At 38.2% G+C, this 27,357-nt stretch overlaps 1 protein-coding gene across 2 annotated transcripts in view; it reads left to right on the top strand.

Annotated features, from left to right (window-relative positions):
• Positions 1-27,357, top strand: part of LOC145675453 (serine-enriched protein) — a 765,040-nt gene that overhangs the window by 601,360 nt on the left and 136,323 nt on the right. For both annotated transcript variants that reach the window (XM_081745877.1, XM_081745876.1), the window contains exon 4: positions 16,749-16,914. In XM_081745877.1, coding sequence (XP_081602003.1) covers positions 16,749-16,914 — 166 coding nt within the window. The remainder of the gene's footprint in view (positions 1-16,748; positions 16,915-27,357) is intronic.

The raw sequence follows: 27,357 nt of genomic DNA, 5'->3' as shown, positions 1-27,357 counted from the left end.
CTCAAGTCCCGCATTCATATGCGTCCGATTTTTTCAAAGTAAAATTCTGGTCACCTTGAGACTACGCCCATCTTTCAGGAAGTGAACCGCCCCCCCCCCAAACGATCCTTCTGGATCCGCTAGTGGATGGATGGCTTCAACGGCTGCAATGTTCTCAGGAGTCACTACGCGCCCAGCCTGGCCGGGGCGTGGAGCATCGGCCACAGACGTAACACCATTTGCAAATTTCCGGGACCATTCATAGATTTGTGGCTGTGACAAACACGCATCTCCATACTGAACCTTCATTCGCCTAAAAATGTCAATCGGTTTCACACCTTCACTTCGCAAAAACCGAATCACAGAACGCTGCTCCTCGCTGGTGCATGTGGCTAGTGGGGCTGCCATTTTGGAATTGTTGTTGCGCCGGTGTTTGTGCATCTGCCGGCTGCTGCCACCTAGGAGACATCCAGCATACTATCGTAAACAGGCATGCCAACTTACAGCTCACTGGCGCCATATGCGGATTTTTATTTCTACTTTTACGGTTTTCAGTTGACTTACCCTCGTATGTTCCTAGTGTACTATATTACATAGCTGTGATATACATTTCTTACATTCATACATGGATGCTGCTTGTCAATAAAATGCAGATTCTTTATTTTTGAAAACATAAAATACTTTTTGTAGACAGAATTCAAACCCATGCCAAAATGAACAATGGCAGCTCCATAACGCTGTGCGCTACACCAACACCACTTGACTCTGATTCTCCTCCGTTTGTGTAAGTTACTGTTTTGTTGACGGTGTGCCGTCTACAACCTTGAATCTGGTGTTATGCAGTATGCTAATTTTTTACTTTTATCTGCCATTTTGTCATATTTTATGATTGTTTTCTATATTCCACTTCTATATTTACTTGGCAGCAATGTCCAAATGGTCTATTTCTGTTAAAGGATACTCATATTATTCGTAACAGAATGAAAGCAAAATAAATAACCCTTGTAAGCAAACGCAGCGAATGTAAGAATCTAGGTTCATTTTTTCAAAAACTTAGTCATCTCTGGAAAGCAGTCTAGGTTCTTGTGAATAGAAGTGTACATGAGTGAACCATGGCAAAACTCAAGCTTTAATCACTATCGGCATGGGGGTGAGAAAGGGTGAAGTGTAGTGATAGGAAGGGGCGAAATTTAAAAATAATTTTAAAAAGACGATCGATATTAGCATGTACTCCATAGTTTTCAGGGTCGCTCAGATGAATAGTGATACTTCACAAAGTCGGTTATGTCCAAATTCATCATCAATTTCCATGGAGGGTGAGGGGTCGAGGAAGAGGCTGACATGTAAAAATAATCGAAAACGACCGATATTAGTGTTTTGGGGGTCTCTGAGAGTTACACTCTCAATGTTGTTTATGCCAGAAGTTCAGGCCGATGGACATGTGATGTGAGAGGGGCGGTGGAAAGGAATGACATGTAAAAGTAGTGTAAGATAACGGATATTAGTGCCGAATCCATAGTTTTCGGGTTTACTGTATGACACTTCATATGTTGTTCAGCCTCATCGTCATGGAGGATAAGAGAGGTTGGCGAGTGAGGGTGAAAAAGAGGGACATTACGGATTTTTATCATTACACTTTCACTGATATCCTAAGGGAAAAAGGGTTCAAATATTTTGCATATATAGATAAGAGAAGAAGGCGCATTTAAGTTAGTGTGTATGTATATAAGCCCATCTATCGAATATATAGATAAATAGATAGATATAGATATATCTGGACAGTTCAGGTATTTTGTATTCTAACCATCTTATTTAAGCGAAGAGAGTCACTATGTTCTGGTCAAATATTCTTTGGGCTTTAATCTACTTATAACACATAATAATAAAGTTCTATAGAGCGTCTCACTCTTAGATTGCAGTATAGAGTAAGTGGAGCGAACTGCTACCACATTTCTTCCGCCGTATGTTTTCTTCTGAAGAAAGAAGACAGAGTGACTGTGTCTGTAAATATTTTTTTTTTTTTTTAATTCATATATTCTCAACCTTTCTGTCATTCCATTCGCGCAAATTCACTTGGGACGGCGAATTGGAGGGTACGAAACAGTCTAATAATTGTGTGTTAGAGGTTTCCTTTTATGATGGTTTATAAATATTTGCAATAAAATTTCGATAAGGGCAATACGGAATCGAGAGAACATATGAACGAATAAAAAAAAACATATGATTGAAATAGACGACAGACTAAACAGTTTCACACAGAAATTTCCTGTACCTATAGTGCGGCAAACTAAGGAATAGCATTAGGTAAGATACTGCTACTGAAATTGGATAAGAGTGAAAATTGGAGTAGAGTGATAATGATACGTGACCAGAAAATATGACGTACGAAAACGCTCATTCGTCTGTGTACGCAAAATATACGCAAATCCAATTCCGTTTGTCAAACAAAAGTTATATCGTAAAGTATATTGTGAAGGCGGCTGCTCCCCACTTCCGATGGTTTAGATCCGATTTTCTCCGCGGAACAACAGTATGATATTTTTTTAAACAAATACCAGGAGGTCTAAATGAAACACCGCACTATAATAGACATTATAAATGCATTTGTGAATATTAACGAAGGATTAGTAAATTTAAAATAAAAGGATAAGAAGAGAACGCATGCTAAATACCTTTTAATCACTGTCACTGCTACCACTTAAGGTGAAATGGCCTCCATGTATTTAGTCTGTAGCTGAAAACTCGAAAACCATGGTTGAGGTGACGACGACGACAACGATGAAGTTGAAGATGATGATGATAGTACTATGAGAAGACGTTCTTCATCGTCTTGCAATTCATCGGCCTTCCGTTTTTTTTTTTTTTTTTTTTTTTTTTTTTTTTTTTTTTTTTTTTTTTTTTACATGGTCCACACAATCGCTCCATTTTTGAGGGGAAATCTGGGAGTAACCTTCAGATATTAATTTTTCTATATCACTGACTTCGAATGTTGTGTAATTTAATGAATGCTTTTAATTGCGCCCAAATCAATTCTATGGGATTCCGCTCACAATGGTATGGAGGTAGCCAAATCACTGTTTTCCCCACACTTCTTGCCATTTCATCGAGTCTGTACTTTTTATATTTTTCTCTTACTCCTGCCACTATGTGTAAAAGCTCTCGTTTTATCATATCATCTTCGAATGCAATACTCTTTTTCGCTTAACCATTGTTTGTTTTCACCTACACGCCATTTTTCTGTTGGAATGGATTCGTACAATCTACTATGGTAAGATGCGTTATCAAGTACCATACAATAACAGCCTTTTCTGGTGTTTTTGGTATTAATTGTTCCGGAAACCACTTTTCATAAGTATCTGCTGTCATCTCATCGCGGACGTCAGCGGTATTTTTCTTACAAAGAAATGTCAACTCGGCAATTTTTTTACAAATCCCCTTTCATTCCCCGCGTGAACTAGCACAAATCGCAGCCCCCTTGCCCGTGGAGGTTTCAAGCCTTCTAACACAGCCTGTCGAGCACTTTTAATGTTGGTGTCCTTCCATTCTTTATCCATTGTAAGCCCAACATTTACCCAAGATTCATCTGTATAAAAATCGGTAAACCCATTGCTCGAAACTGTTTGACTTGCCTCAGGTACCGATGACGTCAACGTATATTATCATCGCGTTCTATGAAAGCACACATTACTTCGCCTTACATATCGGAATCCGATGTCATGTAGAAACCTGTGCAAAGTACATCTTGAAAAATTAGGCAAAGTTTCGTCTTAATTAACGTTTTTTAAAAATGACGTTCAGTGTTGGTGGAATATTTGCGAAAAGTAACGAGTGAACAATACGGCGCACTTCACTCTGAACAGTACCATCGTGGAAAATCGATCTTGCATTTTTCTGCAGTCCTTTTCTTCTTTGCTTGATCTTTGCAGGAGTCGTCAATTTTCCCTTTTGTTCTTCCTTTCGTAATGTGTAAATAGTTCTTTCTGAACATCCTGTAGCTCTTGAGGCTTCTTTAACTGCAGGATTAACATTCATACTTTGTGCAAAATGTTTAAATACGTTCAGCACTATTTGACGCTCTCTTCCACGCAGCTTACCAATTGAACGTCTTTTCCGCACTTCACTTTCCATTATGAACAATACAATATTATTGTACACGACACACCAGATATGTTAAATATTTCAACAATCTACACCCGAAACTGAACCGCTCTTGTTTCTATACTTACTTCTGACACCTCAGACACACAATGACAGTCTGGAAACAGAAGAAGAATGAAAAGAAACCCTATTATATCTATTCTAAACAAACGCACTAAGTTGTGACTTTAAACAAAACCAAACAAAATAAACCCTCCGAAAATTCATTTTGTTTCTTCCATGCTTTCTAAAGAAACATCAAGGAAAAGAACAAAGAGCCTTTTCATTCTGCTTTGTGTTTTATTATTAGGGATTGGCCAGCTTTTTCCTCTTCTATAGATATTGATCTTCTAAAGAAACAGTTCGTTTTGTTTGAGTACCGTAGTACTTTGACAGGTTTTGTACTATTTTAGATGTGTACAAGGGACACTGGCTGCAACCAGTCAATGATACTATTCTCATCATAACAATGGGTATCTAGGTTATCACATCCACTATTGAACTTAAGTTTCTGCAAGTAAGTTTTGGCGGGAAAAATTAAAGAATTACCTGTCAAAGTAACCCCCAGGGTGGGGCTACTTTGACACCTTAGGTATTTGCTGCATAAGGTCAAAGTTACCCGACGTATGGGGCTACTTTAACATGGAATCAATGTAAATCCAGTGTAAAACACTGTTTTGGTCATGCGTAATGTATGCTGTATGCTTTTAAACCAGGAAATCTTGATTGTTTTACATCATTATACACCATTATACAAGTTTTTCTTAAAGCTTTACTTTTAACACACCTTTACATATAACAACGGAATGAAAACCTTTACATGTAACAACCTCCTGTCGTCAATATTACAATCGTAACTAGCATACTGTGAATTTTTGGATCCAATATTGCAAAACCAACACACCCATTTTTCGCACCTGACACACTAAATCCACTCTTTTCCGCCAGTATAGTTTCGAAAGTCACTCGTACAGATGGCACAGGTGTTTTCGTCATACCCTTTTATTTTCTTCGCCTTCTTTCCCTGGCGGGGTTTCTTTTGGAGTTGTCACGGTTGTCCGGTTTCCAGTTCTTCTATCAGGGTTGCTCGACTACCACCTCTTCCGTCACCAAGGTCTCTCCTATGTCTCCCTCTTCCACCCTCATATCTGGTCCCAGTTTCCAGTTCTTCTTCCCATAGGAGCAACCGTTTTCCAGGAGAAACCAAGATCTTTTTCCCTCACTTCCCTCCATTCGTCCTCGCTTTGGTGCTTGGCCCCACTCTGGAACCGTGAAGAAACTGCAGGAGACTTGCATCTATGTCTTTCTCGACCTTTGTGCTTTCGGGCTCTTTGGGTAACTTTGAGAGGGGAGTTTCAATGTTTAGGGGAACCAGATCTGTCGCGCGGAATCCTGCCTTCAGGTTCTCGCCTACGGTGGGAGCCAGGCAATCCATGAGTCGGGACAGTAGACCGGGGAATTGTTCCTTGGGAATCGATCCGCTTTGTCGGGTCTTCTTCCGCCATGAATTCAGTACAGCTCTCCACTTCTTTAGTTTCCTATACACGTTCACGTCCAGAGGCTGGAGCAGATGCGTCAAGATGCAACGACGCTCACAGAAAAGAAAAATCACATGTGAAAGTAGGCCTAGCCCCGCTCTATGTGAAAGTAGCCCCATTTTACGGTACCAACTGCATTTTTGTGATTTATGTTATTGCTAACTGAATTACTATCCTGATTCAAGTGTCCACCGTACTTACCATCCATCCGCGATTGAAATTTGTCTCTCTTGGAAAAGAGAAAATAAGAACTATATGCTCGCGCACATATATATAGGGTGGCCGTAAAGTAGGTATACAGTACAGTATTGCTTTTTATATCATTTCTTATTGTTATCCATCAATAGACGTTGTTTTTTTCATTATTTGTTCTGAATATGCTTTTCCTTACATATTACCGGAAGAGCCGAAGCAAATAAACCCATAAACTAGAATATTATATTTGATCAATGCAGGGTGTATACCTACTGTATATTAGTAGATTCATGCTCACATAGCATCAACAGTGAATACTCATCGGTATAGCACGACACTCTACATTAGTTACTTTAAAACAAACATTATAAGGAAAATAGCATTGGCAAGATTTGTCACTGCCTTTCTTCTGGTCACATGCGCGCGCTTTGGAAAGTTGACTCTTAACTCGAAAAGTCATAAAACCCAAATAAAGAAAGATATCGACCTGCGAATTGCTTTAAAAATAACTTCAATCATTTCTCAATATTTTTCTCGCTTTGCACCCCCACCTAAAACCTGAAAAATAAAAAAGTTTCTCACTACTCAACTTTTTAGATATTGGATTGCAATAGTATACGCATTTTCTCTTACATTTTATTTTTTTATTATTATTATTTTAAAATTCACCAAGTTTTTTGAATGCAAACTTTTCCAACATCGGCACCAAATATGGTATTAATAGCTGTATAAGTCTCAATTTCGTATCTCTTATAGTTCCGAACTTATGATGTTATATATTTAAAGAGATGTTAGAATTTGTCATTAGCAAGATTTCACTACTTCAGTTTATTTCAATACTTGAAAATTCTTCTTGATATGAGAAAAACAGATTATTTGATAGAAAATACAATACTTTACAATAATCTATCCATATCTAGCAAAACAAACTATTTCTAAAATTCAGGCTAAATTTGGCAACAATGGGCATAAGGAAAAGCATTGCCATTTACTTCTGTACTGCAATCTAAGGGTGAGTGGGTGAGACGCTCTATAGCTTCGTGCTCTTAATAATGGCATTCAGAAAAAGAGAAGATGCCATTTTGCTGAAAATTGCGAGAGGTGGGTGAATCGGGACACAAAGGGAGGCAAATCCGGACAAAGCTAAAAATATTATTAGAATCAAAATATGGTTAGAATTATCAGACACATTAAATGCGGTAAAAAAATACATTCTGTATGCGTATTTTCTTAATACAAATAACTTCTAAGCAAGGATAAGAAATATTATATTTCCAAGCCTAAACATATACAAAATGAAACGCTCAACAGGATGTATATCTTACCTGATTCTGAATAAAAGATATTAGAATTTTCCTGAGTAAAGACCTTAACACTAGATTTCTAACAATCTAATGGCTATTGTTCAGTTAAACATGAATCACACTGTCTAGTTAGCCACAGTATGGTTACACTACATGAGAGATTATGCTAGATAATTTCCTGCAATAAAAACGCGATGTAAATATGAACAGTTCAAGTCAAATGCAATTTACACATACGAATGAACGATCAACACCACCGCCAACACACCGTACATGATACCATATTTTGCACTTTGTGCATTATACCCACGGACCATATGTGAGAGTCACGTGCATAATAATTTGAGAGTCACGTGCATAATAATTTGAGAGTCACGTGCATCACAATCACTTGTTTTGGTCGATGCACTAGCAATTTCTTTTGTAACATACAATTTCTTTCCACAGGCAAATCGTTCCCTTGGTGATCTTTCCTTTCCCTGTCATTTGTGTTTGAATTGGGGTGATGGTATTATATTATTATTATTATTATTATTATTATTATTATTATTATTATTATTATTATTATTTTATTGCTGATAGTCAAAATTGTAAATCTTGGGCTACTGTCGTTCAAATTTCTGTAGCTTCAGATGAACACGAAGAGGAAACAACATTCTAGGAACAGGATGTTTTAGCTGGTGCTGTTGCGGCTGCAGATAAGGGGGAAACAACAGTCTTACGTGACGAAGTTTCGGCTAGCGATAGTGAAGGTGCTGCGTTTGCGGAAGAGCGGGGAGGAGAAACAACATCCTTAGTAGGTAGCGAATCGTAGGTGAGAGTCACTCCATGTTCAGGAATGTGGCCTAGATCAAAGGGAAAAATTCTAGTCACTGCGAACCCATTCACAGCAGTTGTTTCCCTTAACCAAACTCTGTTGAGAAGTTGTGTAAAAACTATGTATTTTAGAGAGGGGAGTTGTTTGGTATGCATTTACCCAGTTATTTGATTCCTTATCGTATTTCCTCTTAAGTGCTTTAAAAATATGCGATCAAGACGCTGTAACCGATGTGTCGTACTGTGGAGGCATTGTTATTGCGTAAATGTTGTGTCTATCGTAAAACTCACAAGCCTGCAGGGACTTGTGGGTAGCAAGATCGTCTAAAAGCAAAAGAATAGGCAAGTTCTGCTCAGTAGGAATATTTTGAACAAAATGGTTTAACCATGATAAGAAGCATTCTTTGTTAACCCACCCATTTGCACTCTTTGAAATCTCTGAACCATTTGAAACGTTATTCTCAAACTCAGATTTCTTACTCTGCCCTTTAAATGTGATTTTTAGTGGCACGAAAGATTCGGAAGTACTACAAAAGACGATCACAGTAACTATTTCCCCCCTTTTCTCCGTGTATTAGTTGAACAACAGTTTTTTCTCCAGTTTTTACTAGGCCTTTTTTCGGCCTGTTTGTGAGCTGCAAGCCCGATTCGTCTACATTATATATCCACTTGGGGTGATTCCATAACGATATTTCTGTTAAAGTTTCTCTCAACAACTCATAGAAACGGGTCACAGTTTCTTTATTAAATCCTTGCGCCCTTTCAGTGGATGGACCTAGTGTTTTACTCAGAGACAAATTGTGCCTCTTGACGAAAGAGAGAACCATGCAGAACCAGCTAATCGTTTGTCTGTGTTAAAAAAAATACAAAATATCTATTTTGCGCGGAAATGAAATCAAAGGCTAACTTTTGCACATCGTGGCGGATAAGGCCAAATCCTTAGATCGTGGCGGATAAGGCCAAATCCTCTCTGTAAAGTAGAAGTTCTTTCTGCAAGTATTTTTTCTATTGGAGCACTAATCACACTTTGACCTCCAGCCTTTCTAATTGGGATTATAATCATACCCAAACCACCTTATTAGCTGACTCCGAATACCAAAAGTACATCTTTCTTAGTTCAATGCTAATACGACACTAATTAATCGCGTGACTAAAGCTTGATTAAAGAATTCGCTCTGAATACCGGCCTGTAAGTTTAACATGGAAGTGTTTTATTTCAATTTTTCAGTATTCTATTTTCAATATAAACATATGCAGTAAACCTTGTGATTTCGAAAATAATTATCAAAAGTATTACTCCACTATTGCCCACTATTGAAAAAAATAATAATTTCTTTTTGTTTTCTCTTCTTTTTTAAAACAGAGACTTGAAGAAATAGTTGCAAAACTAGCAACAAATTCACGATTCGTTGCAGCCTGCAGACAATCACAATAACTCCAGTCATAGACTCACACCTATGTTTCATTGTTAGCTTAGGACAGTGCAGAGCGTAGGCGTCAGACTGTTCGCCACACGTATTTTTGTGGCTTGTGGGAAACAATGCGAATGTTGATTCGGACCGCATGACGTATTTCTATTACTAGCCAGTAAGGTGGGCCGAATATTTTTTTTTAAAATTTAGATTAGCCAGGTTGCGGAAAAGTTGCGTTGTGTTAGTGATAGTCAACACAGAAAATTTGGATTTTTTGGGCCAACCCCTTCCTTTGCCTCACGGGCCTTGAATATTTTTATAGCTCCGGCTATGCAATCCGCACGACACTACGAAAAAAATTGTCCTGCACAGCTATTTTCTTTTTTAATTTCAATTGGCCGAATTGCGGAAAAGTTGCCACGTGTTAATGGTAGTCCACACACAAAATTTAGATTTGTTTGGTAAACCCCTTCTTTTGCCTCATGGGACTTGAATATTTTTATAGCCGCGGCTATGCAACCCGCACCACACTAGGAAGAAAGTTGTGCTGCACAGCTATAACCTTTGGTTCTTTTTTATACTGAAGCATTCTGAGGCTGAAAATAAAACGCAAGAGAAAAGTGAGTTGAGTTCAGTTGATTTTGAGTTTAACGTCCCTTTTCAGCAGCGAGGCTATATGAGACGTGGACCTACTGATTAACATGGAATCCGAACCACATAAGCTCTCACCGGAAATCGAACCCGGACCTTCCACACCAAAGGCGCTTACGCTAACCGCTTAGCCACGGAGGACCTCGAAGAGAAAAGTGAGATGCGATATGGTTCCTATGTGGTTCTTATGAGATAGGGTGTTCCTATGTGGTTAAAAATTGTAATCAATTAGACGAAGAAATTGTGTTGATGTTTTCAAAACACATTATAAATATAGGTCATGAAAAACTGTTGATAAACTTTCCCCTGCAGCTCTTAGCTCGTATCGGCACATACACCGAAACTCCCCAGAACTCATCACGAGGAGGTAGCTGCAAATCGAGTTCCACCCGCCCACCCACTTGCTTCCGTTTTTGACTCATTTACATTTGATAGTCCTACTTGGAGTCAAACTTATTCATTTTTTTTTAGATTATTTTTACCCTGATAAAACCATCTCTTCGATCCGCTCCATACACTGATGCTGACGCTTTTGTAACTACTTTTATCATCCTCTCCACCGCTTGCGTATGGCACGGGAAACATCGAATTTCCTCAGAAGATGTAGCCGCCGTTCTAATATTTTCTTCTATCTGGCTTGAAGAAAGTTCTCTTGTTAATGGTGCTTCGGTGACATCCGTTGAGAATAATCGATCATTTCATGATATTTACTTCCATCTAAGTTTACTTTCGGAACAACGAATTTACATAAGCTTGATCTCTTTCTCTGCCGACACTTCTTTATTCTTCTCCATCATAAAACCCAGATGTCCTGGCTACTGTGGGTGATTATTGCCAACAACAAGTTTTCCAGGATGAGGAAATTGAGTGTTGAAACTAATCACAGTATACACGATTCTTCTTAATTCCTCTGGAAGAATGGGTGCAGATCGAGTGAGTAGCCACAATTGTCGCGCCCCGTTGGTGAGAGAAGATTTTCGTTTTATTTCAAACCAAACTACTTTGCTGACATGCTGTGCAAGCCAACGAAGTGCTTCTTCGGAATTTTGATGCGAGAAGCAGTCGTCAGCCATCAGGACATGACAATTGGTCCAGGCTTTTTCTTCAGAAGGTCTGGCGGACACAAACCTTCTGAAACGGCTCCGCATGTCCAAAAGGTATTGCTGATCCGTTACTGGACTGTGTACAAAATTAAAATGTTTCCAACTTCTTATAAATCAATGTTTTACATGACTTATACAATGTTGTAGGTAAATATATTTTTTTTCTATTATTGCACAGCCGATTTCAAGATCTGATATCAGAGCACTTAATTAAATTTTCTTTACAATATAAACGGGTCTATAAGAAATAGTTCACGATATACGTGAAACAAGCTGCAATGTAAAGTTGACAACATATTTTTCACGCTATGTATGAAAAAAACATGAATTGAAACATAAAAATACACGTTTTTCGTTTAATTGACTACCATTTTAAGCACATAACTAACTAACTAACTCTATGGTCTATGGAACCCGGAGGTTCAATGCCGCGCTCTCCACTGACTTCTATCCTTAGCTAATTGGATAGGATTTTTAAGCAAATAGGAACAATATTGCATCTCACTTCTCTCTTCCGTTTTATTTTCAGCTTCAGAATGCTTTAGTATTAAAAAAAAGAACCAAAGGTTATAGCTATAGAACACAATTTTCTTTGTAGTGTTGTGCGGGTTGCATAATCGCAACTATGTTCAAGTCTTCTGAGGCAAAGGAATGGGTTGACCGAAGAAGTCCAAATTTTCTGTGTTGCCTGCTACTAACACAAGGACAATCGAAATATATATATATATATATATATATATATATATATATATATATATATATATATATATATATATATATATATATATATATATAACCTACTAGCCAGCTCATATCATGTAGTCCTTGCAGTACTAGAGTAGTTTAATACATTCAGTGTTGTCAAGCAACCCTGCCTTGAATATCCACTTTACGGGTTCTGTTTGCATTATTTTCGTAAAAATCCGGATTTCTCGGTAACCATTGACTTTCGTCGTTGTATCCTTATTTCATGATAAAATTGGTTTTAATGCCATTCTGTTCCTGTCTGACATTTTTTCACCACTGTTACGTTTCTCAGAGAATGTTTTACCACTAACTATGTATTATTCCCCACATGACATTGGACACAGTGGATCTCGATATCCACACAAGACTTACAGTATTACTTTGCACCAGATTTAAGGAATTTTTAAAGAAAATCGCATGTAACTTACAAACGTAATGATTTACAAACGTAATAATACTGTATTTTAAACATATAATAGATGTATAAGGAAAACATTCGCGCAAGTACATTAGTAACCATTCAGTATGGCCATAGTTATTGAAATATAAACTTCGGTGCAAAGTAGCCCTATAGGTGAGGATACTTTACACAACATACAATAAAGTATGTTCAACATACGCACATATTTTGTGCAATGTTTTCCCTTCAGTATTTATACATTTCACTTTCTACACAAAACTGCATGCAGTCTACAAACATTGATATAGAATGATAGTACGGGGTATCGATATTTACGTTAGTATGAATTACCAATATTTGTAAAGAAAATTATGTATTTTCTGGTACCGGCCAGGAACTACATTCTAATAGTTCAATATATGTCCCACAAAAATGCCAACTCAGGAACACACGCAAAAAAAAAAAAAAAAAAAAACTGATTTGCCTTGGTTATTCCTTATGTTCAAAAGTATCGTCCCAACCCTAATCAGTGGAAGATCTACGAGGTTTGGGACTTTCAGGCTGAAGTCCACCCAAAGTGCATAATTTCTTTCTTTAAAAAATCTAATGTTAGTGATTTCTATGCAAGGATGTTATAAAATAGATGATCTGCCCTTATAACAAAATCTTGAAGCCATACGTCACAGCTTCGCCACCCTCTACTCTGCCCAATCCACCCAATAAGATCGCAATGTTTTGCGCCAACAATCATGGTGGAAACGAAAGTAGCCAATCAGACCATAGCGGAAACAAGAGTAGCCAATCAGACTTGACGATGCTCGGTTATTTTTTGGCTTAATCGATTTAATAGAATGAAGATACATATAGGCAGATCCTCTATTTTACAACATCCTTGTTCCTATGCGTAAAAGCTTCAAGTTCCTGCCCTCCAAAAGTCTAGCGATTTCTTAAAAAAAAAAAAAAAAAGCCTTTTTAAGTGAAGCCCCTTTCAAACTATTTTTCTGGATCCGCCACTGTTCATAATTTATTTTCCAACAAGAAATTCATTCTGACATCTACCTAAATAGGAAATTCACCTAAATTTAGAATGCATGAGGTTCCAATAGTAATAATTTCCTATCTAAGGGGTGTTTTGGACCGGTGCAAAGTAATCCCGGTTAGAGGATTTTCCCATTTTACTTTTCTAATAACTTTAAAACGTTTCACATTTCAATTTCAACTATTGCATCAAAGTCCCATTATACACAGTAGTATTCTACTAAACTGACTTAACTTTGACGGAAATTCTTGTAGGTGATATCTTCCAAATTTTGTCGGCCTTTACAATGACTGCTTTCTATACCTCTACAACAACAAACCTTCGGGTAATTAGAACTGGTGTTAACCGCCATTGCAGCTAAAATACAGTTAGATGTTCTATCTTACGGTAACAGTTCAAACTTCCTCTTTACAGCTCATGTTTTTTTCCGACAGAGGACTGTGAAACTCTTTTCATATTTTGTGCAAAGTAACTCTGTCTCGCGCTACTGTGTGTAATTCGGTATGTAAACCCTTAATTAAGCAGAGAAGAGAATTCGTGTGTCTACTTTTCCGAAAACTTCATTCCTAAGGAAGGGGAAGGGAAGGACAAAGTTCTGTAACATTCGTATTTCTCTTTCTTTAGTCTCTATGTAGATTCACTTCAATACACAATTTATTCATTAAAAACGCCGAACAGGTGTGTTAAAATTTTCGAAAACTACAGTTCTGAAGGAGGAAATAGTGGAAATCTCAACAATATTCAGTTTTCGATTTTATATTTATTTCATCTTATTTTTTCCTTGCGGAGAACGGGCACTTTTGCTGATATATAGAGATATATTAAAATTATTAGTAGTGGAAACGGAAGCATCTGATTTAGCTTGATTTCTGCCTACGCTATTCCGTGTTTTAAAAGTTTATACTGTTGTTGATAGATGTCAGCACAGGTCTGGTTGAAGCAGAGTGCTGGTGCTGCGCTCTCTTTTAAGATTTCGTTACTATTATAGGATGTTATCTGATTAAGTCCACATCTTACCTGTCAAGTTCTAATCTTTATTTTTTGCAGAACGACTAGTGTTAATCGGTATCGACGTTGTAGCCAGCAAGTAGGTTCTAAAGGGCCAGAAATTTTGCATGCTATAAGCGAACTGAAAGTAAAAGCATTAGTAATCCACCACATATAGAAACATATTACACACATACATGCATACGTTTTTTTAAAAAGCGATATTGTATCACAGTTTGCTGCATAAAATCGTAGAATTACGATGCAAATAAATAAAAATGGAATTTCCACTATTTTCCACTATGAATAAATATTTCATTACTAACCTAACAATATAGCATAAATCATTTATCCTCAAAAAAATACGCAAGGGAGATTTTATTTTTGGAGTGAACTTTTTCCAGGGAGATTTCGACAAAAACGACTCACGCGATATTGTTCATATTTCATAAATAAATATTTTATTAATCTGGTAATGTTACATAACTCATTTCTCCAAAACAAATCCACAGGGGATAATTTACTCTTAAGGGTGAGTTTTGTCGGACGATTTTCTCAAAACGTGTGTGTCAATTATGTTCACATTTCGTAAACAAATGTTTCATTAATGACTTCATAATACGCGATACGTCATTTTTCGTGAAGCAATCTGCAAGATGAGTTTACTTTTTATTTGTTGCATCTTCCTGGGTGTGTATATATTTACGAGGTGTATATCAAAAGTACGTGTCATTTCGTTCTAATTCCAGGGCCGCGGTGGCTCAGTGGTAGAGCGTTCACCTCTGGTGCTTGGGGTCCCGGATTCGATCCCAGCCCCCGCCAAGTGAACTTTGTGGTGGACAAACACCGTGTGTGTGGGTTTTCTCGGGGTTCTCCCGTTTCCTCCCACTTTCTTCATTCCACCATTTCATTCATTATTCCTCATCACCGTCTCCTTTAACCTAACCGGCATAAGCGTGGGACGTAAAACTCAAAGATTTCATTTCATTTCATTTTCGTTCTAATTCCCAAAAACAAGGAAATACATGGAACTAACCTATGCCTATTTCTCAACAAACTCTCCGTCTCTACTGATACACAGTTCCCATCTGTCTGTCCATTTTGTGTAGCATGTGGCATAGTCATCATTAGGAGTATGTTTCAGATACTGAAAACTAGCACTTTCCAGGGCTGATTTACTGGCAAAATGTCGTCCACAAAGAAAATTCTTGAGGTCTGGGAACAACCAGAATTCACTCGGGGCTGAATCTGGCAAGTTAGGTGTGTGTATGGCAGAAATTCAATACCATGGTCAGTCAATAATGAGGTCATAACATTAGCATGGTGTGGCTATGAATTGTCCATGTGAAGGATGAAATTGCCATTTGTCATTTGTGGTCGTTTTACAGTCAATTTTGGCAAAACTTGTGTGCCCAAAAGTGTACTTAAATACTGACCCATAATTGTATGATTTTTCGGATGGACGATATTACTGTCTGGAATCCCAGGAGGTAGCTTACACCACCTTCTCATTGAATGCCACCAGATGAAATTTGGGGGGGGGGGGGTGAATCTGTGTGTTTCCACTGCATCGACTGCCTTTTTGTTACTGAGTTGAGTGATTAAATCTGCGATTCGTCAGTTGTCACAACACTTTCCAAGAAATTGCGTCCCTCTCTTCTGAAGCATGTCAAATTTGCAACATTTGATCTTATCCTTGCCTCTTTCCGATCGTCATTAAGCATTCGTCGAACCCGGCGACAAGAAACTTTTCTTAGGCCCAATTCGTTTGTAATTATTCGTTCTACTCTTTCCATTGTTAGCTCCAGTGTATCACGAACCTCCTGCACGGTGAGATGGCTATCTTCCGTTATGAAATTTTCAACATAAGCAATGGTAGCATCAGTTGATGCGATTTTTGGATGTCCAGATCTCTGCTCATCTTTCACACTCGTTCACGCTACTTTAAATTCACACACCCACTTCCTAACAGTGTTTTATGCAAGAGCACTATCACCATACATACCTTACACGGTATAAATGGTATAGAGTGTTTAATTTGGATTAGGCAATATTCTTGCCTTTAGCCCAAGAAGCCTGGGTAGTCTTCATTGTCAATAATGTGGTTTAAATATGACTTTTAACTGTAAGTTATAACAGCGCGTGGACAGTTTATTTTTTTAAAAGAAATCTACTTAAAACATTCAAAACTGGCAATAATTACAATGATATTCACGTAAATTCATAAAACAGAAAAGATGTGTTAACATTCAGCTAAATAGTAGTAATTTTATTATGATTATTATTATTAAAAGACCATATAAAATGTAATTGACATTTTAAGTATTTTCATTGTAGATAACCATTAAAAAACTAATTATCAAACCTTCAAATAATATAAAACTAATGAAAATGGATTAAAGTAACGAATTCTGTTGAATTACTTTTTTGTTCGTTGCAGATGATGTTGCAAGATAACGCTGTGTTCGAAATGCTAACGCTTGCCCAGGAGCTTGGCGTAGAAGAACTTAGAATTAGCTGCGAGGAGCATGTTACGTCCACGTTATCAGTTTTAAACGCGTGTACTTTCTTATCTGCAGCAATGGAAATGCAAGAAAGAACTGCAGGTCAGTCGTCATCACATAATCAGATAGCATGCTTTTAAGTATTAAGTTTAACCATAAATGAGTTTATTTAACATTGGCTTAATTCGTGGTACTTCATGATGAAAAATAAAAACTTGAATGTTTTCTAGTTGTGTGGTAAAGGCAGTAGTAAGTGGGTCACTTTGGCGCACTTTTGTGCATCTCTTTGTCTTTGGCTCAGGGCCCATATTCCCTGACCCAAGACAGTTGATGTAGTAGTACATAAGACTACCACTTCTGAATGTTAATAATGTGTACGTTAACCTATCGCTAAATTTTGGGAGGATAGATAGGACCACTCCTTAAATTTGAGAAATTTCCACAACTAAATTTTGGCATGGTATATAGGATGGGGTATGTACCTCAATCGAATTAAAGACGTACAGGAAAATTATATAAAAAAAGAAGAAATTGTAGATAGGGAAAAGAGGGGTACATATGTAATTGTAATAGGAGATTACAGTGCAGTTGTGAGAGAAAAGAATGTAGTTTTGTAGGGAAATATGGTTTGTGCGAAAGAAATGAGAAAGGAGTGAGACTTGTCAATTACTGTAGACAGAATTCACTAGTAATCGGGAACACATTGTTCAATGAATACATAAGAAGAAGATGCACGTGGAAATACTCAATAGACGTCCGAAAATATCAGATAGATTATGTCATGATTCAGGACAGGTATCGGAATAGCTTGAAGAACGCGAAGGCCCTTTTCGGGGCTGACATTTTCTCTGATCATAACCTTGTTGAAGTGGATATTGAACTTACAAGTAACACTTCACATCGTTGCTGCCGGTCTGACGCTAAACTATACATTTTCGGAAAGCACTAGTCCTAAATAGGATAACTACACAGTGCGACGGTCAGACGTTGCCGCGTTCAGGACTTATGGAGCGTCAAACATTAACATGGGGTTTATGAGAGTTACAGGAAACGAAGAAGAACACAAGGTTTGTGACGTTTGAATCGACGTTGTCTGATTGAGCACTTGTTTGCGTAAGTTAAAGGGTACAATCAATGTGCAAATCGTCGAACAGAGCATGAGAGATGCAAAGAGTGCGCTCACAGTGTGCACACTTGACGAACGGTAGTTCGCCGCACGTGAAGCACACGTCACCTTCGTCGAGGGAGTCAAAGCAGTACTCGTGCGGAGAGATCCACATTCCCGGCTCCTCGTCCAGATAGCCAGCCTTGTGGAAAGCGTACCGGATCAGGTTCTTGAATCGGGGTGCGCTGAACTGGTAGAGTGAAAACGACTGTAGTGCCAGGAATCGATCGCGATGCCAGATATCCATGACACTGTCCATGGCCAGTGTGTCGGTCACAAAGCGTACAAAGGACTTGTACTGACGGAAGAAATGCACATCTAAAGGCTGAATCTTTCCAGTGCAACCACCAGGAATCAGTCTCTTGTGCAACGCAACGTCGGCAGGCTTCAGTGCGTTCGATAGATTGTCGTCCTTGTTCAGAGTCCACGAGTCCAATAGCAAAACGATCTTCTTCCGATCATCAGGCATGCTTGGCCAGAACACTTGCTCGTAGAAGTCCTTAAGGTCGTCCCTGTTCATGTTGGACGTTTTGCCAGCAAATGATTTGATGTTCGGTGGATCTGCAGGCTTGTTTCCCGGAAACTTTCCACTTGGTTCCGACACCAGTACATACATCGGCCGCAGAATCTCTCCGGCCATGGTGATCACGGGCATGATCATGTAGCTGTGGGTTGTTGCGCTCATGGATCCCACAACCGCTCGCACGACTGTTGTTCCTTTGGTACGGAGAGTGCGAGTACTCTGCAACAACTTCTTGAAGCTACTCTGATCTGCATTGGCAACCTGCGTTGGTGGGATGCTTTCGCTTGCAATGAGCTCGCGAGTCGCTAATACGAAAGCATCAGCCTGCTGCTGCAAGTCCAACTCTTTCAGTTGCCAGGTCCTGCCGACCCTGTGGGTGATTGCACGGTCCACGATGTTGTTGCGCTTCTTGAATCTGTACACCCACGACGGTGATGCCTTGAACTTGAGACTCTTGTTAGGGTCCAGTTCATTAGCTGTTTGCCTAGCCCAAATTCGCAACGTTCGATCGTGAATGATAGCAGTGTGCTGTTTCTCCGCGAACATGCCCCGAACTGCCTCATTGATCTCTGCCATCAGCGTCTTCTTGTCATCTTTGCCTTGTGTTGCCCCAAAGTGACGTAGCACGCCAATGTTCCGAATATACCTGAACTGATTCTGCAGAGTCGAGTGGGTAGCACGACCGGTCTTTGTGTTCCAAGGCCTACCTGTTTTTGGATTTACCGTCCAGTAGGCATAGGCTTTTGCCTTGTACTCGCGCCACTGCTCTGGTGTCATTTTGGAGTCTTCTGGAGGCTGATCCTGGAACTTCGGCTTCTTCACAGGAGAGGGCAGGTATTCTGACGCTGATGAGCCAGATGCGGAAGACGTATGAGACTGCTGCGATGACGAAGGCATCTCTGCATCCTCCTGCTCTTGGTCTTCCTCGTCTCCAAAATCCATGTCTCCGTCCCCCTGGTCACCATCACTGTCACCGAAGCCGAGCGTACGAATCTCTTCAACGACTTCCATCCCGCTGGTCAAAAGAGACTTGATGTGTGCCACCATCCTTTGCTCTTCCAAATTTGGATTGCGCTCATTTGTCCCGATCTCGGCCACCAGAGCCCAAACGACCACTTTCGGATCCATCTTACAACGCATACCTAAAAAACACAAAAACAACACAAATGTTAGCACAGAGTACAAATGCAAGACGAATTAGCATGAAATAATACGACTGCTATGGTTACTCTCATAAACCCCATGTTAATGTTTGACGCTCCATAAGTCCTGAACGCGGCAACGTCTGACCGTCGCACTGTGTAGTTATCCTATTTAGGACTAGTGCTTTCCGAAAATGTATAGTTTAGCGTCAGACCGGCAGCAACGATGTGAAGTGTTACTTGTTAGAAATGTAGGGAGAAGATAAGTAGGCCACAAGGTATTGAATACTGAAAAATTGAAATACGACGAAGCAATAAATCTTTTCGCTGAAAAGTACTCAAACGAGGAAAGGATAGGTGCAGGCAGTGGCGGCGTTTGGACGTTAAAAGTGGGGGGGCAAGACATGATCTGAATATTTGTATATCAATCTTAGTTTTCCTGGTTGTTTCTAACACTTTGTTTCACGAAAGGTTGTATAACTAATAGGATACTATATTTTTAAGTTAAAATACTGTATATCGTATTTCATATTTTATTAAGTAAATTGACAAAAACAACGCAAGTAGGTACTAGACCTTTGTACTCTGAAATAACGAAAATGTAAGATGAGATTTGGTTCCTTGCTCATGAACATCTTAAAATTCTTTCCGGAAAATTGTGTAATCAGATTATTTAATAACAAATTTGAAAACCAAATAAATAGAAATAACAATATTAATCATAATAATGAATAAGGAGTCTTGTTTGGTAGATGCTATACTGAAACTGGTGATAATTGAACAACTTAATTTTTAGTTCCACACATGCTATTAAATGCATATTATTACTCTTAGAAAATGAAAGACAGTAAATACTACAAGCATGTGCTACGACATTTAAAGCAATATTTGCTTTTGCAGCTTCCCGAAATATGTTCGTTGCCACTAGGTGCAGTTTTCACTTTCTTGGAACACATCAAAAGACAACAATACTTAGAATCACTCTACACTTTAGCTATACAAAATAATCCTAAAACCTAGAATTATGTTGAATTCACTAAATTTAATTGTATATACAGTCAAACCCTTAACACACACCACTTCACTCGTATATTACATTACAAAACAATGGAAAAGGTAGAAGTTGTTTCTTATTACGCTCTTTTTAATCAATATTCCTTACTTTAGAAAGAAGATAAGACATTTTGGGAATTGTCAGTGTTTGCGTAATTAAAGAATAGCTTGTGAAATACTTCTTTTTTTGCGAAATGTTCTCTCAATTAGTTTCAAAGCGGCTGACTAACATATCGAGCCCTTGTAAGAAGGGGATATAGAAGCAAAACCTGCTAAATCCATTTTTGAATTTTGTCTGGGAACGAAGAAAAAGTGACGCCCTCATGTTTTCAGAATTGTTGAACAACTTTATTTGTTTAATGGTTGATTTCACTCATTTGTATTAAGTAGGGACCTCTAAACAAGAAAATTGTTAAACAGTTCTGAAACATAAGGACATCACTTTTTCGTTTCCTGACAAAACTGAAAATGGATTTAGCAGGTTTGGCTTCTATACCTCTGGATTGAAAGTATGCTCGAATTGTTGTGCTCCAATAGGTTAATTTTAGGTTGTTTTCCGTCGCACTTAAAAGGCAATTCCTGTAGCTTTCTTAACTTCACGGGTAGACAACCAATACGTACTTACGCAACGGCAAATGTTACATAGCACCATTTTTCTTATGAAACAGTAATATATATATAAAATTTATATTCCCAAATGAAACTACGATATATACATTAATGGGTTGCTTCAAAAAAGTGGGGGGGCAACTGCCCCCCTTTGCCCCCCCTAATCGCCGCCCATGGGTGCAGGTAGTAACAGACAGTGGGACCATATTAAAGTTTGTATGTAGCAGGCTGCAGAAGAAGTGGTAAGTTACCGTGAACATAAAACTGCTAAGAAACCATGGGTGAAAAACAGATGTTGCAGAAAATGAAGAAAAGGAAGACGTGAAAACAGGTTAATACAGAAGAGGGCAGAAAAATGTACAGGAAGTTAAACGAGTACGAACGGAAACAGACAGGACAGGGAATGGGTTTTGCAAAAGAAAATGTAAGGACACTGAAGAATTAGGTGGAAACGGAGAATGAAGTAATGCAGGAGATTAAATCTACGGAACTTCACAGGAAACGAGAGGGTATCACGGTGGCAGTATGGAAATAAGAAAAGAGGAAAATAAGAATGAAAAGTTAGCCAGAGAAGTGAAGTCTCAGGAAGATAGAAAGAATATGTTGAGGACTTATATGAGAGTAGGAATAGACCGTGTGACCAAGATGTTGAAGTTGAAAATGAAGTACGTGAGAATGATAAATGGTTTAGTATTCTTCGAGATTAGTTTGGAAAAGCTATATCCGAGATTAGGAATGGAAAGGCAACCGGAAAATATAATATACCAATCGAATTCGTTAAGAATATACAAGACAAGGGCAATAAAGAATTATTCCGACTATGCAATGAATTATATGAAACAGTAGAGCCGCCAAAAGACTTCATGAAGATGATCCTGATACTGATTTCTAAGAAATCAAACCCAGAGAGATGTGAGGATTATGAAACTATTAGTCTCACATCCCATGCAGCAAACATTTTGCTTCGAATTCTGAACAGAAGTTGTATAGAACAACAACCGCGACGGAGAATGTCGCGATTATATATTTAGAAAGTCCTGTCGCGAAATACTTCCATTAAAATCCTGATATCAACCATCACCAAGAAACGTTATATTATCTCAGGCTTATGACATAATCGAAAATAGTAATACGCTATGGACTTTACCACATCGGTGCAGTCTCTAGTGTCCCAGAGTTTGATTCGGCACTAGAGTGCCACGCAATTCGACTTTCGCGCCCGGTCTTCTAGGGATTTCCTCAGTTTCAAGAGCCGAATGACAAGATGGTTGTCTCCAATCTATGTTCTATGATTATCAACACTGAAACCAGTAATGGATGATTTCTACCACTTCCATTTTCAGTATAAACTGACACCCCTTAGTAGGGCAACCGCTCAAACCCGAAGTTAAGATAAATTGTAACTAAATACCACTATCATACAGGACTGGTCATCGAACAAATATTATCCCAATGTAATATGGCAATCGTCCCTCCGGACAAAACATTTGTAACATAAAATCAGCTTTTGTGCAACTAGAAGACCTTATTAGAGATTATTTATTGATTCGCGATTAACATTTCTCTTCAGAAACGAGACTGCCATCCCCACTGGTCCAGCAACTAGCACACGCGTGCCATTGTACATGTGGTTCCGGGTTCGATTTCCGGTGGATGAGCACAACTTTTCCACTAAAATCCGAAAATTTGGGTGAAATAGTAATGATCCTTAAATTGGTATTCCTAACAGAATTTATATGCCATCGAATCATTAATATGACGATCTTCTCCCCACATATATACATTTCCGAAAAAAAAAATGACCAGTTCATTATTTTGGACTGACGATAGCAAAATAATGATTACCTCTTGTGTGAACAGTCAAAAGAATGCGGTGTCCTTACCTATCGGTTTGGGCTAAAATGTCTCGTTCGAATGCTAGTAGATACTTTGATAATAATAAAATAAATAAATAAATAAAATAAAATAAACAAGGCAGTGTAGCTTGGCTGTTGCTTGTGGTGATGTTATTATTGACTTCACGATAACATTTTACAGCTTGAGCTGCTATGTAAGCGTGAAACATTATATTGTGTAGACTTCATGGTTACCGAGTTATAGGCAGTCGAATTTTTCGTCATTCGTTCCAAAGCAAAAACCCTTACACCAAATTCATCAAATCAAGAACAAACGTGGCATGATGGTAGAATTTCACATAAGCGTGTGAAATAAACTATTGTACAGGCTTACGGTTCCCGACGTATGAGCAGTCAAACTCTTCGTGATATTTTCAAAAACAAATGCTCATCTATATATGTAAATGATACGATCGGGACCAAATTTGGTGTGACCTGCTAAGCATGTTAAATATTATTTTTGAATATATATATATATATATATATATATATATATATATATATATATATATATATATATATATATATATATATATATATATATATATATATATATATTGCTTTTCGAATATATACAGGGTGATTCGTTATAGGCTTTACAACTTCAATCACTTATAATTCTTTATTGGAACCACATACAGACTTGGTTTATATGTCATTATACTGCGAAACACTTCAAGTTTTTTTTTTTTTTTTGTGTGTGTGTGTATGACAAATCCATTAAGGCTCAATGTGTGCACCTGCGGTCATCCTGGATACGTCCCAACGAAAGTCGATTTCCTGCCAAACAGTAGCCAGTATTTCGGAGGTAACTTCCGCGATGGCTGTTGTTTGCAATGTTTCAGTTCATTATCAGGTAGGGGAGGAGTGGACATCTTATCTTTCACAAAACCTCACAGAAAGAAGTCAAGTGGCGTGTAATCTGGAGACCATGGCGGCCAATAGTGGTCTGAGGGATACCAGTTTCTTGTGATGCACGTTGGGTAAATTTTCGAGGACTACGGACAAAACTCTCCCTAACTGCTTCCAGCACATCGTCAGTCACGAGTGAGCGCCCTGGAGGCTTTGTGTGTCGCACAGAACAACCTATTTCAACAAATGTTTGGTGTTATTTGTACACTGTTGTTCTGCTGGGTGGTTCCTTATCGTATTGTGTCCGAAACCTATTCTGTACACTCGTTGCTGCCTTCGTCTTTCAAACAAAGACACGCACTTAGCTCTTTCCGCCCCACTAAAAGTCTCCATTTTCATCGACTGACCGGTGGCGCTGCGTGTGGTCAACTCCGCAACTGCTCACTACGTGAGGCAAACTTGAAGTGTTTTATAGTATAATGACATATAAACCAAGTCTGTATGTGATTCCAATAAAGAATTATAACTAATTGAAGTTGTAAACTCTATAAAAAATGAAATGAAATCTTTAAGTTTTACGTCCATCGGTTATGCCGGTTAGGCTAAAGGAGACGGTGATAATGAGAAATGAATGAAATGCAGGAATGAAGAAAGTGGGAGGAAACGGGAGAACCCCAAGAAAACCCACGAGCACGGTGTTTGTCCACCAACTTTACTTAGGAACTAATATGTACCCTATCCGAATATCCATGTTTCAGAATCCTAAGGTATGCACGAAACAATTTTTATAGAGGGAGTTTGGCTACGGGGATATAATTTGATGTACTCACCAACTACATCTATAAAAATGTTACAGAAGTACGACAGGATTCTGAAACATATATTTCTGAATAGCGTTCATATCAGTTCCTAAGCAAAGTCTTAACCCGACTACGGTAGGTCCAATAATTTTGGAGCTATGGACCTTTAAAGTTCATTTCTTGGTGGTTTCGGCAGCCTATAATTCCGAAAGGAAGCACCCATGTTGGTCTATACTTTTTGTCTTATCTTGGTGGCGGGAATCACCTCCCAAACGTTGTCGGTGCTGTTTTGAAACACCCTATATATATATATATATATATATATATATATATATATATATATATATATATATATATATATATATATATATATATATATATATATATATATATATATATGGGGTGGCCCATTTTAATCTTTCCACGGAAATATCTCGAAAACGGTTGAACATAAATTAACTGAACCAAAACTCAAATAGGAAGTACCATACGTCAAATCGAATGATGTTGCGGTGCTCCCCAGGGCCGCTCTTCACCGGGCTGCCAGAGCCCAACTTTAAAATTATAGATGGAAACATGGGGCGAGTGACACCTCATTCGATACTCTTTTAAAAGCTAAAAAGCTTTGTGGCAAAAGATTTTTCATATCGGTCACCATATTCAAAATGGTCGCCAAAATATGTTACTTGTATCAGATAAACGTTCAGTACCACTAATAAGAAAATGGTTGAATATCAATGAACCAAACAAAGATTCAAATAGGAAATGCCATGGAGTAAATCTTATAATGTTGTCGCGGTGCTTCTAAGGGGCACCTTTCATGGGGGGCAAGGGCCCAACTTAAATAGTTTTAAACGAAAATATGGGTCAAGTGATACCTCGTTCGATAGATCTGCATTCACTAAACAGCGTTGTGGTAATAGATTGTTCATATGTGTAACCGTTTTCAAAATGTCCGCAAAGACATGGTGCCTGTTTCAGATAAAACGTCCAGTACCATTAATATGAAAACGGTTGGAGATAAATGAACAGAATTAAGCTCGTATAGGAAATCACAGGGGGTATTTATCATTCCACGCCTCGAGAATAATGCAACAGAGGATATGATTAGAGTAATAATGCCATAATACAAAAGAGGAAATCTAATTCTAAAAAAAATACCTTTCCGATCTACCTCTGTAAGTGGGTGAAGCGGGAATGAATGGTAAAATCTCAAATGAGAATCTTACTTTTACTTGCAATAGGTATCGTTTGTCTGAAACACTTGTATGTACAAGTCACTGGTACTGTAATGAACCAATATCGTGCAGACGACTTTTGAGCAAAACCAACGTTTGTTACATTGTTCTAAAATTGCATGTTCGATTTTTTTTTTTTTTTTTTTTTTTTTTTCATTTCAGTTGATTCGGTTTTGCACAAATCATTGCCAGCAATCAAAATGGAAGGTACCATTTAACAAGCATTTTACCTACTATTTCCCTACATTTCAGATAATTTGGTGTTTAGATACAATTTGCAAAAACTAAGGTTTCCATTTCCAATTTCACCATTCCTCCCGTCCCGCTTCATCCACTTACGAAGGAGGTTGGAACGATTATTTTCTATTAATTAGATTTCCACCCTTTGCATTATGGCACTTTTACTCTAATCATCATCTTCTCTGTTGCAACATTCTCAAGCCGTGGAATGATAAATACCCTCTGTGATACGAGTTTTATTCTGTTCATTTATCTCCAACCGTTTTCATGTTAGTGGTACTGGACGTTTTATCTGATATAAGCACCATGTCTTGGCGGCCATTTTGAAAACGACCACCCATATGAACAAGCTTTTACCACAACGCTTTCTAGTTTTTAAAGATTATCGAATGAGTGTCACTCGCCCCATGTTTCTATTTAAAAGTTTAAAAGTTGGGCCCCGGGCCCCCATGAAGAGTGGTCCTGGGGAGCACCGCGACCATCACCATTTGATTTGCCCCGTGGATTTCCTATTTGAATTTTGGTTCAGTTTATTTATGTTCAACTGTTTTTGACATATTTCCGAGGAAAGATTAAAATGGGCCACCCTGTATATATAGATATAGATAGATAGATAGACACACTGGCGTCTCTGGCATGTAAAATTTGGGGGGGGGCATCAAAGAAATTTATTTAAATGGTACTGCCTAGTGCAACCTGTTTATTATCTTCGATTCCATTTTTACCCTTCTGCTTACCTTCACGGATCCCCTGAGGTATATCAAGAACTGTTATAATCGTTTCACAGCCTGAATATTATATTCCAAATAAAAAGATTATTATTACTTATATGTTATTCTATCGTTAGTAAATAATTAAATTAAAATAAAATATTGAATATTTTGTAATTCAAAATATTGGGGAGACGTGTTCCCCTCGTCCCCCCGCCAGAGGCGCCCGTGGATATATATATATATAAATAAAGATCCGGTGAGGACCGAATTTCCGCATGATGATAGACCTTAACATGCTATATAAACGTATGAAAT

Source organism: Thermobia domestica, chromosome 18 (genome assembly GCF_964235325.1).
Source record: "Thermobia domestica chromosome 18, izTheDome1.hap1.1, whole genome shotgun sequence".
Taxonomy (NCBI): Eukaryota; Metazoa; Arthropoda; class Insecta; order Zygentoma; family Lepismatidae; genus Thermobia; species Thermobia domestica.
The sequence above is the reverse complement of the archived record's forward strand: the minus strand, read 5'-3'. Positions and strand labels throughout refer to the sequence as shown.